Source organism: Podospora anserina, chromosome 1, assembly GCF_000226545.1.
Source record: "Podospora anserina S mat+ genomic DNA chromosome 1, supercontig 1".
Taxonomy (NCBI): Eukaryota; Fungi; Ascomycota; class Sordariomycetes; order Sordariales; family Podosporaceae; genus Podospora; species Podospora anserina.
Window position 1 is genome coordinate 944,566 of NW_001914859.1, and position 15,982 is coordinate 960,547.

General features: G+C 52.3%; 1 protein-coding gene across 1 annotated transcript; it reads left to right on the plus strand.

Moving 5' to 3' along the window:
* Window positions 1-12,220: 12,220 nt before the first annotated feature.
* Window positions 12,221-12,562, plus strand: PODANS_1_2660 (uncharacterized protein; the record flags this gene model as incomplete). Its single annotated transcript, XM_001912427.1, has 1 exon — window positions 12,221-12,562. The coding sequence occupies one exon, from the start codon at window positions 12,221-12,223 to the stop codon at window positions 12,560-12,562; it is 342 nt and encodes a 113-aa protein (XP_001912462.1).
* Between the last annotated feature and the right edge of the window lie 3,420 nt (window positions 12,563-15,982).

Consider the following 15,982-nt stretch of genomic DNA (forward strand, 5'->3'; position numbering starts at 1 on the left):
CCCCCATCCCTTCAGCCCTATGCCCCCTTTTCTTGTCTTCACTATCTGCCCGTTCGGGGCAAAGAATCTGCAGTTGGATCGTAAACATCACTAATTACCGCTTACGCGTGGAGCACATCCGGGCAGTGCTCTGCTGTTCATCATCGCTTCAGCGTAGACTAGCACCAACTGATATTGAAACTTGTGGAGCATCTGCAGTGACGGCCCGGACGGCAACGCAAGTAGCGCGGTGCGCGAGTGACCTTTGATCATGTACTCGGGACCACTTCTGCACATAGCCCAGACGATCAAGTGGATCACCCTGATTTCTTCATCTCAGAGCCCCTTGAAACCCATGGCAAGGAAAATGCAGCTGCAGTCACGGTACCTGCTTCTTCATCAGCCTTGTCGACGTCACTTGGTTTGAAAGGCTGACCAATAGGGCGAACCAGTGGCTTCTCCTCCTGTGATCACGGCTCCTGATTTCCAAGATAGGGGTAGCCCAGCAGGTGAGAGAGGAGGTGATAACACAGCAACTGGCTGCTACATTGCCCCCCACGATGTGAGATCACTCACAGAATACCTTCTGCGGCCGCTCAGACGTGTAGATGATCTGACCTTTGTCGATATTCAGTAGAGTCAGGTTACTCCGTCACAGGAGAGCCGTTATCCAGCCCTGTGATTTGCCGGCCCGTATAGACTCTTTGCACGCAGGTGCGAGCCGGTGGCACCTTGGGTAAGGAGCGGATGCACGAGAAGCACCTGATGCGGAACCTGATCTGGCCCGTGGCTATGCTCCGGTCGTCGACGGCGATCAGATCAGTGGATAGCCAAGTCGTAACCAACGGGAGGGTGTCTTCTGAAACAAGACGACGGGCATATCGGAAGCTCTCCGGGCCCCAAGAACACTCGGTACGGGAGAGGAGTGGAGTCATCTCGTTGCTGTTCATCAGGGAATGGTCCGGTGTTACTATGGCGGAGGCTGAGCATTCACCTCTTGACGAGGTCGTGGGTATGGGGTTGGTGTGCCTGGAACGACGGTCATTGCAATGTATGAGCTCCTAATTCTTCCACCCTCACTGGTCGATATTAGCTTGGCCCTACATGAATCTTGAGAGTGGAGTCTTACTTCCTGGAAAGGGGATCGATGGAGGTTCCCTCCTCCCACCATAGTGTGGAAGGGGAGGGGGGTGGCAAGTCTTGGTATTGTGATTCCCTTCCTTGGTGGGGATGGTATGGTGCGCTGCATGCCCGACACAGTCTAGAGGAAGCAGCATACCTGCAGAAACCTGGGTCAGTCATCGATCTCGCGAGGGAATGGCCAAGGCAACCAGGCATACAAAGAGGTATATCATAGGGACGAATAGAGGACGGCCAAGGGTGAAAGAAGAGACCCAGCCGCGTGGGTAGGATCCAATGTACGTCGGCGGGCCAGTGGCCAATTTGAGAAGATTGTGTAGTCCGTCATGGGTTCTCGGTGGACAGATGAACGAGGCATGAGACAATATGGACGGGTCACTGACCTGAAACGGCTGAGGTAGCCTCGTGGGTGCTAATAGTTGACTTGGTGGTGCCGTGGCATACCGGAGACATCGTGATTGGTCAATGGACATTAACAACTCATTTGACTATGCCGGATCAGCAATTGGGCTGGTCTAGGTGCCGACATCCCTTTTCAGAATTTGGTGAGGAAGAGGCTCAAGTGGAGTTGTAGAAAAGTGGTTGTGCTGTGATATGGTGCTCAGCCTTGCGTTTTGTGACGCGTTGTGACCGTGGCCGCATTGGCAGAGACCTAGCTCGCACAGCCTCATTGGAACCTGTAAGAAGAATGATGTAGAAACAGAAAGTAAGCAGGCAAATGATAATGATGGAGAGAAAATTTCGGTCATGCCCGGTGAGCACAAGATGGTGTACCCAAATATGATGAGGTTTAGAAGCTTGGTGGAGGAAGTGGTGGTGGTGCTGGTCGTTGACGTTTGACAGAAGACAAGACGTCGTTTGCTCAAGTGCAGCCGGGGGCCAAAATGTCTCAGCCAATTGCTGTCGGCCGCCTTGCAGATGAAAGCAGAGGAGTGGGAAATGTGGTGCTCACTGGTAGGAAATTGCATGTATTGGGGCACTACTGCAGTGCACGAGCCACTGATCCAAGCTGTCGGTAACAAATCATATCTGGGCATGGCTGCCTACCCCTGTCTAGATTCAGTGTTGCATCATCGTGGTGGCTGTGAACCTGAAAGGGAGAAGCGAACGCATCGAACATTCCATATCCAGTTAACAAGAAGCCAAACATGCGGCCACGTCGAGATAGAATCAAGGATACCCTTAGTCTATTCAGGCCCAAAATGTAGCCATAGTAGCAGTCCTCCAGATCGTGTGTCATCTATCACTTATTCAAATAGACTGGCTGCCTCTCGGCCGATAGCAAGGCAGGTTCCTCTCCAGATAATCAAATCCATTTCAGTGATCGGCCTCAGCGGTTTCATGCCTCGGGGACCAGCAAAGGAGGCCCGACAACCGGCAGGCAAAGCAGTTGGCAGGCAAGGAGCTGGTGTTGTTGGTGACAGCGCAGGAGAGCGGCATTCAGCATCGGTAGCGTCGTGGCTTTGCTTTGCGGGTTTGCAGTTCAACCGTGTCCCTTTCATGGCAGACATATCAAAAACATTTGCTGCATCTCGCAGTACTATGTAGATGCCAAAGCACTTTGGTGAGGGGGAAATCGGACGATTACCCTAGGGAAGCATGGAAAGTGGGGCCGGATGCCCTTGTCGCTTGCGGCACGCAACGTCCAAGTCGATCGCCCCTGTTTCCCCACAGGGCCGTTGACGCCCCCGCAGACCCTTTCAGGGAAGCCGATTGGACACAAGATCTACAGATCAACTGAGCCACTCGCGCTTAACAAACATGGCCGCCTCTTGTGCTCTGTGTGAGTTGGGCCAGTAAGAAAGCCAGCAGCTCTTTCCGTCGCTTGTTACGTGCCCGCTAATTCTAGAGGGTGCACGGCAACGAGCTTCTAGTTGTCAACACCAACCGCCGAGTGTCAACGCGAGAGCCGCGAAGGCGAGCTTCTTGCCGTGGACGACAAGCATGGTCAGGGGCCGCCCCGAGGTCTTTGCGTTTTCCACTTGCTCTGTTGAACTGGTGTGTTGGCTCCGGTGATGAGATATCGTGTGTGTACGAGAGCAACGAAGACACGCCAGCGCAACCTGAGTCGGGGAGTTTAGGCGTGAGACGTCGGGCAGAGGCTTGTTGCTTCCGTCGGACAACCTTGTTTTCGGCCATTTTTCTCGGCAGTCGCAGGAAGACGACAGCATGTCGTGTACCATTGGGGACTTTCCATGGCATCTGTTCTCTTGCATCTGTATCCCGTTTTTGAGAGCCAAGGATTGTCCACCTGTGTGGGTATGACGGCATGGGATAGGTGGTGTAAGTCGCTGTGTTTATCAACAGCTCTGAACCCTTGCATCTCGTGATTCTGCTCTTTGCCGATTCTGTCGCGAAGCGTTGCATGTACTTCATGGGGCATCTTTCCAACGAAAGGCGATAGAGGTATTTTTGGCCCTTGTGAATGTTTGGTATGATTGATGCCAAATGCATGTTACACAACGCTCTGTTACACCTGGTTGGTCAGGGCCCGCATCGATAGCTATCCTGAAAATTTCCCTGCTATTGATCTTAGCAACCGAATGCAAGCTTCGAGAAATCCAAGACCGCTAAAGTTCATAAACCTGGTCGGAGCGAGAGCAAACAAATTGGAGGGGGGGTTTACTGCAGGGGACCTAACGATGTTTCTGGTGCTAGGGAAATCCCGGTGTGAACAGGGATAGCTCCAAGGTATCTCGCACCGTTGATTTCGCATTTCGAACACATGCTGAGCCATGACGGCATCTGCAAAGTCCACCGCATCTTGTCACAGCAAAAAAGCTGGCCAGGCGCGGCTTTTCACGCTTGTTCGGGAGCCGGTGCCCGTCTCTGCTGGCGTTTGAGGCGTTAGACATTTTCTGTCTTACCAAGCCATGCTGCCGCAAGACCGTTGCTTTCTCGTATTCTGTCGGCTCCCACAGTTCCTCCCAACGGCGGCGGGAAGTCAAGTGTCACCATGTCGTTCGTGTCTGCGTGGGCGATCATGCTCGCATGTATCCAGCGGAGGATACATGTAGCATAGGAATGAAGTTGGTGCGGAATCGGATGGATATGGCGGCATAGTGATGCTAGGTTAACGGTCTACCGGAACGGGCCAAACCGGTGAGCATGGAGATGGGGGGGGGACGGCGATGAGGGGCAAGAGGGAGAGAGAACGGTCGTTGCGGCTGATGGAGCTACCCCACAGTCGAGGTCTCAGCGACACACACAGTGACTGGGAGCCCCCTGTCTGTGGATGACTAACTGGGCTTAGCGGTCCCACCTGTAAGGCCGTGATAAGCTTCCAAATTTTTGTGTCGGTCCCACTTGAATTGCCCACGTCTTTGCACGGACCAGTAGATTGACCCCTCAAGCATGTGTTTTGATGCGCCTCTCGCTCATGTGATGTCCGCTGTCTGCGTCCGTCCGAAGCCATGCCACGCTATGCCAGGCACACAACATCCCCTTTGCGGTGGAAGCCCTCTGGTTGGCTGGCGCAAAACAGCGGGAAAGAGGCAAAGACGGAGAGCAAAGAAAAAAAGGGTGGGTTCACAGGGAAGACGAAGCCCCAGCATGTCCCGAGTCCTGGTTACCCCCTTTTTCCCTCGCACCCGCTGGCGTTGCTGTGTTTCGTTCAGTCAGCGTCGAACAGAAGAGCTGTAAAAATCCCACGGCGGAGAATAGGGGTTACAAATGCCAAACAATGGGACCACAAACAGCAGCTGGAGTTCCGGGCGTAGGAACACCAAGTTTTTCCAAGCTGCCTGAGCTGTTCCGGTGATGCGCACGTGTTTTGTAGAGAAAAGAGAAGAAAGCACGAAACGGTCAAACAAACAATCGGAGAGTTTGAACTATGCGCGTGTCCGGCCGTTGTGTGATACCCGTCGGAAGTGTCAAAGTTGTCAAGCAACGGAAAGCCACCGCAACTGTCGTCAGAATCTTCAAAGACACTCCGTTGCCGGAGTGGTTGATGTTTTAGAGAAGAAAAGAAGGGGGTGTAATGCTCGTACTTTTTCGTCCATGTGGAACTGGGCGACGTAAGCTGTCGAGGGTGTCACCGAGACTAGATTGGTTGTAGTCAGCAAATCCAACGTTGCCGCATTAAGGCAGGCTGAAGGTTCAAGATGTAGGTTGCTGCTAGAAGCCTGTTGCAAAGTCATGTGGTGGAACAACAGGGGTTGCGGCGAGGAAGATATCATTTATGCGTGCCAGCATTTGCTGTCTGGGTGTGTCGATTATTGTTATATCTGAGCATTATCAGCTCCACGAATTGACCAATGATTCTTCACAACAGGTCAAACAGTCGTGATTAGGCTTGACAAGGTATTAGGCAGGGCTGACATGGGGGGCACAAGTTCGGCAGCGGGCCGTGAGGGTCCAAATACTTTGTTAGTTCAGGGGTTGGTTCCTTCGGGGCGGTTGTTAGTGACACCTTCTGGTATGCTGCGAGCTGGCATGTTTTCTGAGTGCCTCGTGAGATCAGTATACAATTTCAAGAACAGAAAGGTAAGTAAAAAGACCATGGTATAATCGCGCGGGTGTACTACGAAGAATGTCGGAGAAATATATAACAGACAACAAAGATCCCAGGTAAGAAACCGCGAACAAAAGAAAAACAAAACGGCAGAAGAGCCAGGAAAGTAAACAGACATCCTCCTCCTTCCAAACACACAGTGCCAGCCCTCTAATCGAAGTCCAAGCCCAAGACACGATGGTACCAATTCCGTCCCTTGGGCCCAGAGCCATTATATCACTCCACCTTTAGTGGTGATTACCCCAAGCCAGAGTCTCCTTTGCTTCTCTCCCTCGCGAAAAAATGTACAGGTTCCATGGCCATGATGCCGTTTGCAAGTATGTCGCTGTCGGTCGATATCGGTTCGCCGGCCAGTTCCTTGCGGATATCGAGGCAAAGATGTTAAAGCCCTGCAAATGTGCGAACGAGTTCTGGTTAGCATTTTCACAAGCTGATGACAAGTGATCATACCGAAAATTACTAACGACACATGCTCTTCAAGCAGCTATCGCAATAGCCGTCAATCTCGTGTGGAACCTCCCTGACGCCCCCAGGGCAACCTCCACCTTGCGCTCTGCACTCGGCGGTGTGCGACATCTCGCTCGTGGGGGCGTGATAGCACCCTCGGTATCTCCAGGTAATCATCTGGCAGCACATATTGTTGTTTGTGGGTGTGTCGTGCGGAGGTTGGGAGGATTTGTGGAAAGAAGTTGAGCTGTAGACGGTTTCGATGTCGAGTAAATGTAGAGGCAGTGGTGTGAACGGCAGGATGATAGAGCGCGGAGTGATGCTGATAAAGGGAATAGAAACTTTGAGAGGACGTTGGCGCCCTTTTATGTTCTCGCTAGAGATGGGATGCCTACATACTTCGAACTTTCGATGTTCGCCGTTGAGCCTCTTGGAAGATCACCAGGGGTATGTGGGTGTCATCGGCAGTGAGGTCGAACTAGCTCGTTGACCGACTGTTGGCAGCGATGGTTACGCAGGGAGATGAAATCAGGTGGGTGGTGCTGTTGGTCGATAATCTTGAATGGCTCAGGCTCTACCCGTGGCCAGATTGGGGGAGAAAACGTCACTACCACCTATTGCGGGACAGAGGAGCAGGAGAAGGCGATGGGGCAGGGAAGAGAGAAAGTACATCTGTGTATCAAAGACTTGAGAAGTAGAGTCTGCCAGGTACCTCTGCCGGGTGTATATGCCGCAACACCGTTGGCAAGGGGGCAGGGTGTTGCAATAGAAAAGACCTGGGCCTATCAGGTATACATCTGGGGAACCCTCCTTCCAGGGCTGGCAACGGCTAAGGTGTCTAGACACCCCGTGTACCAACCCGAAATGTGTCTCCCACCCCCCCCTAACCCCCTCAACGACGAACTGATCCCCATCAACAGTGCGAGAACAATCAGCCCTGTGACCACTGCTGGTGACAATTGTCGGCATCAACTGTAGAGGTGCGGTGCGCCGTCAGGGTGCTGTAAGTCATCTCGGGTTATGTCCAAACGACGCCTGTACAAGTTGCAAACTCGATCTTCCTCTGCTGTAACGTCCCACACTTGAGAATGGCGGCCGCACACGAGGACCTCGGGGCCTGCCAAGGAGTAACGTAACGGGAGACGGAAGCGTGAGGAGCTTTTTCCTTTTGAGACGAACGCATGTTTGCGAGCTAGCGGGGAAGCGCAGCATGGCTCCTGTTGAGACGGAAACCCACAGTAGCCCAGCAGAAACACGACCATAGGAAAAATATGGGGAGTTAGGGGTAAGAGCGTAAGGGTTAAGCTGCGGGAAATGATGGTCCACGACGAGCCACCAAGCCGCATACAAGCACGAAAGACTGTTCCGGTGCTCCAAGACTACTGATATTAATGGAGAGGTTAACCGCATTGGGTAGGTGGCCCAACAACTATCTTCTTTCTCCAGAGATACTCTGTGTCTCCCCAATCTTTGCGGTTTGGGAGGTGGCGCGCACTTGCTTGAGGTCACCTTGTCGTTCGGGTACTTTTCACTAGGATCTTCAGTATCAGCAGATACCGGTTTGAAACTTCACATATTTGACGTCCCGATCAAGGTACCTGCAGCTGGTGTTAAGCGCAGTTGGCATCTGACCTGGGAGCCATGGAGGTTGAGGTTGAGGCTGAGGATGAAGGCTGCATGAACAGCGACCGCAACCCTGCATATCGCGGATCCCCGGTTGCAATCACCAGCGAGGTGAAGAAAGTGAGTCGATGCCTGCTGCGAGGCTGTCATAGGACAGATTCAAGACCAGCATTTGCAGCTTGGTTCGGCGTCCCGGCACTTGAGGACTGGGGGCGAGGTGTCGGTGTCTAAATTGGAACAGGCGAAGATAAGTGACATTGTGAAAAGAGACAAAGGAATTTGGCCATTGGCATTGCGGTGTTTACTCTTCATCTTCTGGCGTGGTTGCTATGACGGGAGTTGGGCAAGGAACATCGGAAGAAACACCAAAAATAAGAGCGGAAGCCAGTGTCTGGATGGTAGAGAAGCAGTCCAAAGAAATCTGCACACACAGGCCCCAGTTCCACCCAATAACCAGGGCCCTTCTTTTTTTGATTGACGCGCCGATTCGGGACCTCGTGCTTTCCTGTTGTGTTCCCACGTCAAAGCCTCTCTGTGTATCGCATGCAGGAGCTCCCGACTTCCTTCATCAACAACAAGCTAGATAAACCTTCCTTTTTGGTTGATTTTCAAGAAACTGGCGTGGCCCCACTTGAGTAACTGTGTACCCACAGTTTATTCTTGCAAGGGGTGAGGCCGCCCCCAAATACCCTCCTTGATTCAAATTCCCGGGTCGGTGATAAAAAGTGGGGGCTGACTTGGCTGACGCTTTTATACAGTCTGATGGAAAGCCTGGTGCGGCCAGGTCTGCGGCCGGCCCTCTCGTTCTTTCCGGTGTCCATCACGGCAACCCTGGCATCACGCTAGGTCGTCAAAGTCGGCCGAGATGTTCGACACAGCCTTTTCATCCATCTTGACTGGAGTCCTAACCGGCCGTGTTCTCCGGCTCAATTACCGCCAAGCTCCCCGGTCGGGGTCGACCCATCTATGCCATCACCCAGAGTGCCCCTGAAGGCCGCCATTCGTCTTCTCTGATGTTTCTCGAACATGTGAAGACGGGTCAATGGTATGCGACCTGGTTGATCTGAAACCTTCAACCTCAGTTTTGGCGGAGGCCCATTCCAGCTCCCGGGAGACGAACAGCACTGGATACTGCGAGCTCAGTCATGACCCCTATTTCCCCTGATCTGAACCGGGCTAACCGAGACACATTCAGATGTGGGACATATGCGGCATTGAGATGAATTTGATGGAGCTACTCGGTCTGTTTTTGCCTAGTCTTGCAAACATATGACAGAGCGGGCTTGTTCTGCATTCTTCACTGCCATGAGCACAATGTGTTGCTCCTCGATGGGGGTCTCCCTGAGATGTGGGATATCAGTCACGACTGACCGGAGCTATTTCCGCAAATACTCCAAAGATCTTTTAGGCGCACATAGGAGATCGTTTGCGATATCAAGGCCGCTGGCTTGCATGCTCTCCATCTTCTTGGCGATTGAAACAGGTAATGTTGCCATGGAGCATATGGCACTTTCCCACCACACAGGGCCCATCAAATGCACGAACGGTCTGCATAAGGTCACCAGACTGTGTCCTTGTCTGAGAGGGAAGAATTTCTGGTTGTTGGGAGACCGTCGTACTGGCGTTTCTCGCGAGTATGCTTACGATTCCGGCTTTCTGCCAATCACGGCTGTATTTAAGCGCCAGTACCGAATTGCTGGTAAGCACTCCCAGAGGTAAGCACTCCCAGAGGTCAGTCCTTCGTCTCAGTGACGAGTCACTGCAGCTGATATCGCCACAGACTGGATGGACTAACGCCTCAAGGGTCTACATCCGTTGTCTAGCAGACTCTCCCTTACTCTTTCGGAAGCCATTGGCCTGACTTCTACATTGAGCCACAATTGGGAGTTGAACTCGTATCATCTGCCCATCGACAATCTCTCTCCATGATTGCAAGTGCTTTTAGCAAACACCCACCCCGCCAGCTACCCACTCTCTCACCCGAATGTGATGTAATTGACCCTCGATATGCAGGTCGCTTGTCCGGGTCCGGACAATGTCGCCGGAACCAAGCCAGGACGCCGCTCACACCTTGCGGACCCACGGTGAGCAGGGCGATGGCCTTTGCCCGATTGGCAGACAGAACATATTCGCAATCAGCTAAACCGTCCCGAAATGATTGCCCTGTGGACACCGTCCCTTTAGGGAAGATAGTCCCCCCAATCTCGAGATAGGACGTTGATATCACCAACAATGTTGTGTTGCAGATACTCTTTTCCGCAAGGGGTGTCGTTCGGGGCCGAAATGTTGATAGGCTTACTGGCGTCGTCATCGTCGCCCCTGGTCGCACGAAACCAAGAAGACTCAAGATTAGCCGTCACCTTTCATCAAGCAAACAAGGTAAGTGCTCCCTTTGTTCCTCGACAGAACCACCAAGTACCCGTCTTTTCGAATAGGTAGTTTGCTCGTCCTCGAAGTGCCGGATGCCAACAGCGCACACGGTACCACTAGCACACCATTGGCACCTATGTTGGTTCGAGGGCACGCGATTATCGGCTCTTGAGCCAGTCAGGAGTTATGGTGCTGATTGTTCCCTGGTGGAGCTCACCGACGCATCGGCCCGTATCGATGGCAGACCTGCATGAGGGCATTGGTCACGGGAACGTGGGACTGGGGGCTGGCATCTCCCGCCAACTTCTGCAGAAGGAAAGCTCTCAGCAACAACTCTCCTCTTTCAACAGCCAGGTTGTTGAGCAACTTACACTTGCTTGACCCGCTCCCTGAAAGAACGTACGATCTCTCCTGCCGGAAAAGAACTCAGAGATAGACCCAAAACATCTTCTCATATTTCAGTCGAAGAGTCTGTCTGACTGACTTTCGGTACTTTGAACAAAATCAACGATTACTGGCAAAGACTTCCTCGAAAACCGCCACAAGGCCACTCTCTCTTTGGCGGAGTTCTACAAGTCAGTAAGTCACAACACATCGTTCTTCAAACCCGGACGTGGCCAGATTGTTCAGCCCATTCAGTTGACGTTGAAAATGATGATCATCTGGGCCATGTTAGACTGTCACGACATCTTTGGCCTAGTGGCTCCAAGTGGTGTTCTTCAGAGACTTGAATTGTGCCAGCTCATCAGCAAAGCAAGCCTCTTTGACAAGCTTGGCATCAATATCAGTCTCAGTGCATGGACGAGCTGCGTTCCTCTCACGTTGTGGCTGGAGCTATAAGCTAGCTGTGGTGCTGAAAGCTCAGATGCTGTGGTTGAAACATGTCTGGTAAGAGCTCGGTTCGCGCTGTTAACCAGCTTTATCCCCGTCGGACCCGAAAGTGATTGGTTGTTGAGCAAGCAGCCACATTGATAGTGATCATGAACTTGCAGCGGTTAGGCTCGGTGTGCCGAAATCGAGCCAACAGACAGCCCTGCGGCTTCTGCTATTCTTGGGATTTAAATTGTTCATTGTGGCATGATGGCAAGCGTGCGTCATTGAATTTTCATGGCAGTTTACCGAACAAGGTGGTTTTGTCGGGGCCAAACGGGAGTCGAGACCCTGGGCTTGCGTGTCAGGGGCAGCACGGGGCATTTAGGGCTCCCCGCACCCCGCAAATCCCCCAGATTCTAAGCGTGCCGGGCATCAAGTGACAGCTGCGATGGGGCTTCCGATATATCTTCGTCGGCGGCGAACGGCACCAATCAAACGGGCGAAAGCTCAAGGTCAATGGAGGCTGTCCCCGGTAGAAGCAGGGCACACGAGCAGAAGAGCCGCGACGAGGAGCTCCACATTGTAACAAAGTCTATTTTGTCCTGTCTCGACATCATTCCACCATTCCCACCATACCGTGATGTCTCCAGCAGGAGCCAGCACATGCCAGCAGCACATGTCAATTTTGCCAGTGCGCCGCTGGCCGGCCAGCGCGGTTAACAGAGGCATTACCCCCTCGTTTTTTCTCAAGCCAATTGCGTCCCCACGTGCGGCACCCACTCGCGCCGAGTTTTACTCGACTCCTCCTTCTTAGTCGAGCACAATTCGAGTCCAATCATGGCAGGGGCGCCCCGCCAACTTTTTTTGATCATACGTCGCTGTGAAACGGGTGGTTTTGGTGGTGGTGCGCGGAAAGGGAGAGCAGTGCCGCCTGGAATTGCGGGATTGGGAACAAGGTCCCCCGTCCAGCTCATGTGAACACTTTTGCGGAGCACAAGGAGACCCAAACAGTCTCAGGGAAGTTGCCAAGCAGGGGGGAGAGCTGCTGCTGGGGGGGGGGGGGAGGGAGCTACATGGAGCTGGCCATCATCCGTAAGCACCGACATGTCCGCTGCCGTTGGGACATATAAACTCCATCCTGCTCTGTTGTCTCCCACTTCTTTTTTTTTTCTCTTTCTCTCTTCATTCAAACTTTTCGTTCTTAAAGTACTCCAAAGCTTACTGACGCTGGTCTCTCATCATCATCTCTCTATCCAAAGCTACTACAGCAACCATAATCACCACCAAGAAACCCACACAAACTTTTTATTCACACGCCAAAACCAAAAACACACAATGTCTTCCCCCCTCACCCCAGAGCAAATCCGCCAGCTCTCCGAGCAAGCCCAAGAGTTCCGCCCCGTGAACGCCTTCCGCCGGCCCTCCACCTTTTTGTCCCTCGCCCCCTCCACCTCGGAGTCGTACCCCCGCAGCCAGAAGCAAGAGACCTCTGCGCCCCCCCTCACAGCCGAGGCCCTCGCCGCCATTCCCCAGAAGCAAGACGAGCAGAAGCGCCGCGCCTCGAGCCTGAGCTCGGACGCCTCCAAGTTCCGGTTCTTGAAGCTGGGACCCGTTCACTGGGGCGAGCACCAGGACGGTGTCAAGGAGGACTTTTATGAGGTTGCTGTTGAGGAGTGATTTACTCTCAACACGCTCTTTTATTTCGACATCATTTTAATATCCTGGTCTCTTTTTTTTTACGAGTTTTTTCATCATGATGATGCAGCAAGCAAAAAAAGCATGGAGTTTTAACGCGGGGAAACTTTTGCATTTTCTTTTCATCAACAATGGCAATGGCAGGTGGGTGGGCAAATTTGACACAACCTTTATGGGAGGATTGGAAATCATATTTTAGCGGTCTTTTAAAGAGGGATGGGGGGTTTGGGAAAGAAATACCAAAAAGAAAAGTTACACACATCTTTTTCGCCTCACACACATGACATGTTTGTGATATGTTCAGTCCTTTTGTTGCCTGACCAGCTCACAGAGACACAACTTGAGGACCCCCAGCCAAGACGGAGACGGGAAGGGGGTTCTGAGTATGCTGGACGAAAGGAATGAATGGGGAAAAGATTGATAATCCTAATTCCGAGAGGTGGGATGGGATGGGATGGGGATGGGGGAGGACAAGATTCGGTATGGACCAGGGGGTTGAAGGAGAGGGGAAACCAAAAGGAGGGAGGGATTTTTTTCTTGGCAAGATCTTATGCATGATGCATCTTTAGGGCGGGGATATGAGAGCGAAGGGGGGGGGGGATTACTGGTTACTTGCTGGTCAAGAGGTGCAGTAGTGTCAGGTATGGGTGGATAGTATCAAGCTTTTTTGTTGCTTTTTTGTGTTGTGCTGATGGTGGCTGACTGGTGGTGGTGATGATGGTGCCCAAAAAGGAGGGGAGAGGAAGAGGAGGAGGGGGGGTTTGTTGATGTTGATGCTGGCAACATGTAAGCAACAGATATCCTCCCGAAAAGGCCGGATTGGTTGGTTGGTTGGTTAGTTCTCTCTCTCTCTCTCTCTCTCTCTCTCTCTCTCTCTCTCTCTCTCTCTTTCGGACAGGATTTTCTTTTTTCTGTTGAGAGAGGGTCGGATATGTCGGGGAGTTTAGGTCGTAAATCCGCCCATAGGTAAGGTACATAGCCTTGAGATGGGGAGATGGGGGATGTGATGTGTTGTCTTCTTGGCTTCGACTCTTTCTCTCACTTCCGGTGTTTCCATTCCCCGGACATCCCGCGCAGCGCAAAATGCGGAGGAGAAGTTGTTGGAAAGGTAGCCTTATTACCCCCCCCCCCGCCTCTAGCTGTCCCTCAAAAACAGTGGAAGCGAGCGGGTTGACAAGAGCTCGCTATGCTACATTGGCTCGTTTAACTGAGGCACTATTACTTGATGGTTTCTTGGTGTTGTTTTTTTCTGGGGTATGGGGGTATGGGGGTTGGTTTGGGATTCGCGCCGCAGAGTAAGTACTAAGAGAGCGGCGTGGGGGTACAACACCTGGATGATATGATGATGGGGGATGTGCCATCGGGGTGTTGGTGAAATGTTGCCGAATGAAGAGAGCATCAGCCAAGAAATCAAACGGAGTTGTCTCTCCGAATTGTCTTTTGTTTCTTATGATTGATATGAATCTCAGGGGGGGAAAAGGGAGAGGGAGGGTCAGAAGAAGCTCTTTGAGGTATGTAGTGTTATGCAAGCCAAGACGGCAGGTGGCAGATCGCTACATGGCACTTGGCAAACCTGAAAAGAAAGGCCGAATTGTGTGTGTGTGTGTGTGTAGAAGAGGGGATTCTGAGAGATTGTCAAAGTTGCAATTATATGAAGAAGGGGGAGATTCTCATTAACCGCCCAAAGACCCATTCTCGTCAGATTAATGCTGGTCTTGGCGAGGGGCTCGCAAGTGTCGGGTTGACTATAAGTACTGTGCAGACTGAAGGTAATGGTGTGGTGGAGCGAAGACGTGGTGAAGAAAAGGCAATAATCGCCACATATTGCTTATCTATGAGATCTGCTGTGGTGCCCATGTGAGCATGCTTCAGGTTGTGTCCCCGTCTCACGGGCTGCACTTATCCATAGGACCCCTCCGCAATGACCGTCATCTTGTGCTTGGATTGTGCCACTGTATGGTGACTGCCTGACTCGGGATGACGAGCACGTTGATCAGGGGAGGCGGCTGATGTCAGGAAACCACATGATTGTTTTCTCAACTACACAAAAATATGAACAGATACCCATCACAACCACCCCTGGGATTCCTCACCAATCTCAGATCCCTTCTTTCTCGGCGGCGCTCGGCAGATCTTGATCAACGGCACTGGCCCGTCTTGGCGAAAGCACACAACTCTTGGCAGCCCGGGAATGTCTTCATTTTCTCAGCGAAGGCCGAAGTTTATCACGGTCTCCGACACTCAGGAGAAGGGGTCTGGGGCCTCGACCTTCTTGATCCTGAACTGAGCCGAGTCGATGCCGCATTCTTGAATCAGCCTCGGAATGTTGACCTCTGCCCAGAATTTCTTGTCGAAGCTGTCAAATCGGCGTCGGCAGCAAGTTTCGCCAGGTAAGTGCTTCAAGAAGCACATCGGAGGTTTATCGTCAGACTTCTCGCCTGAGCCGACTTCGGGAGCGTGGCACTGGCACCAGAAAGAAGGGCTGTCCGACTTGCGTACTCTCATCGATGCCTTCTCCAGGTAGGGGTCCGACAAAACCACCAGCAGCGCTTTCATCACCGGGTTGTGCCTCAAAGACATCGTCGTACGCATAGCGTCTTGTGGTGGTGCAAATAATCCATAGTGTGGTGAAACGCGACGGACAAGGCCTTCGTTGCCCAAGGGGACTTCGACCTCGAGGCGGCGAAGCCTTCCGTTAAGTATCATATAGCCCAGCGCAGGTATCAGCTTGTTTTCCAGGTAGGCACCTCCGAACCGGTCAATACGAACGAGGACATGCCGCAAGCTCAGCCTTGGGCCTTCGACTGACCCAAGATTGCCGTCATCCTGCGTATCAGAGCTCCTCAGCAGCAACCTATCGACTTTCCCTGTCTTCATGAGGACCTTCCGGATGCCATGTTGGTCGGCCTTTAGTGTTTTCGACCGTTGGTTCGCCAAGCGAAGATGAAACATATTCCTGCCGTAGTATATCCCGCTCGCAATTCTATACAATTCCGTACACGTGAGCATCATGTTTACAGGCGGGCCTGCCACGTAAGGTTCGAAAGCAGTAGGGTCATTGAGGAAATCCCGGGCAGTTTGGCCAACGCCTCGAGCGCTGATCACATGGCCGTTGGTGACGTATACGCCCCCCGGATAGAGGCATACGTGCTCAACTATCTGCTCGCGGATTTCTGGAGGTAGGTCGAAAAAGTAATGAAACTTGTTGTGTGTTATACTCGTCTGCTGTGGATTCGGTGCGCTGATATCATGGGATTCCATATTCCAAGGCAGCGTAGACTCGTCGTGTCCCAGAGAGAGCGACTAAACACCATAAAGTAGACTTTGGTTAGACATCAAGAGATATTGTGACAATGAAGACGATGTGTTGAGTGAGCAAACTGAAGGTAATGATAGGAAGGA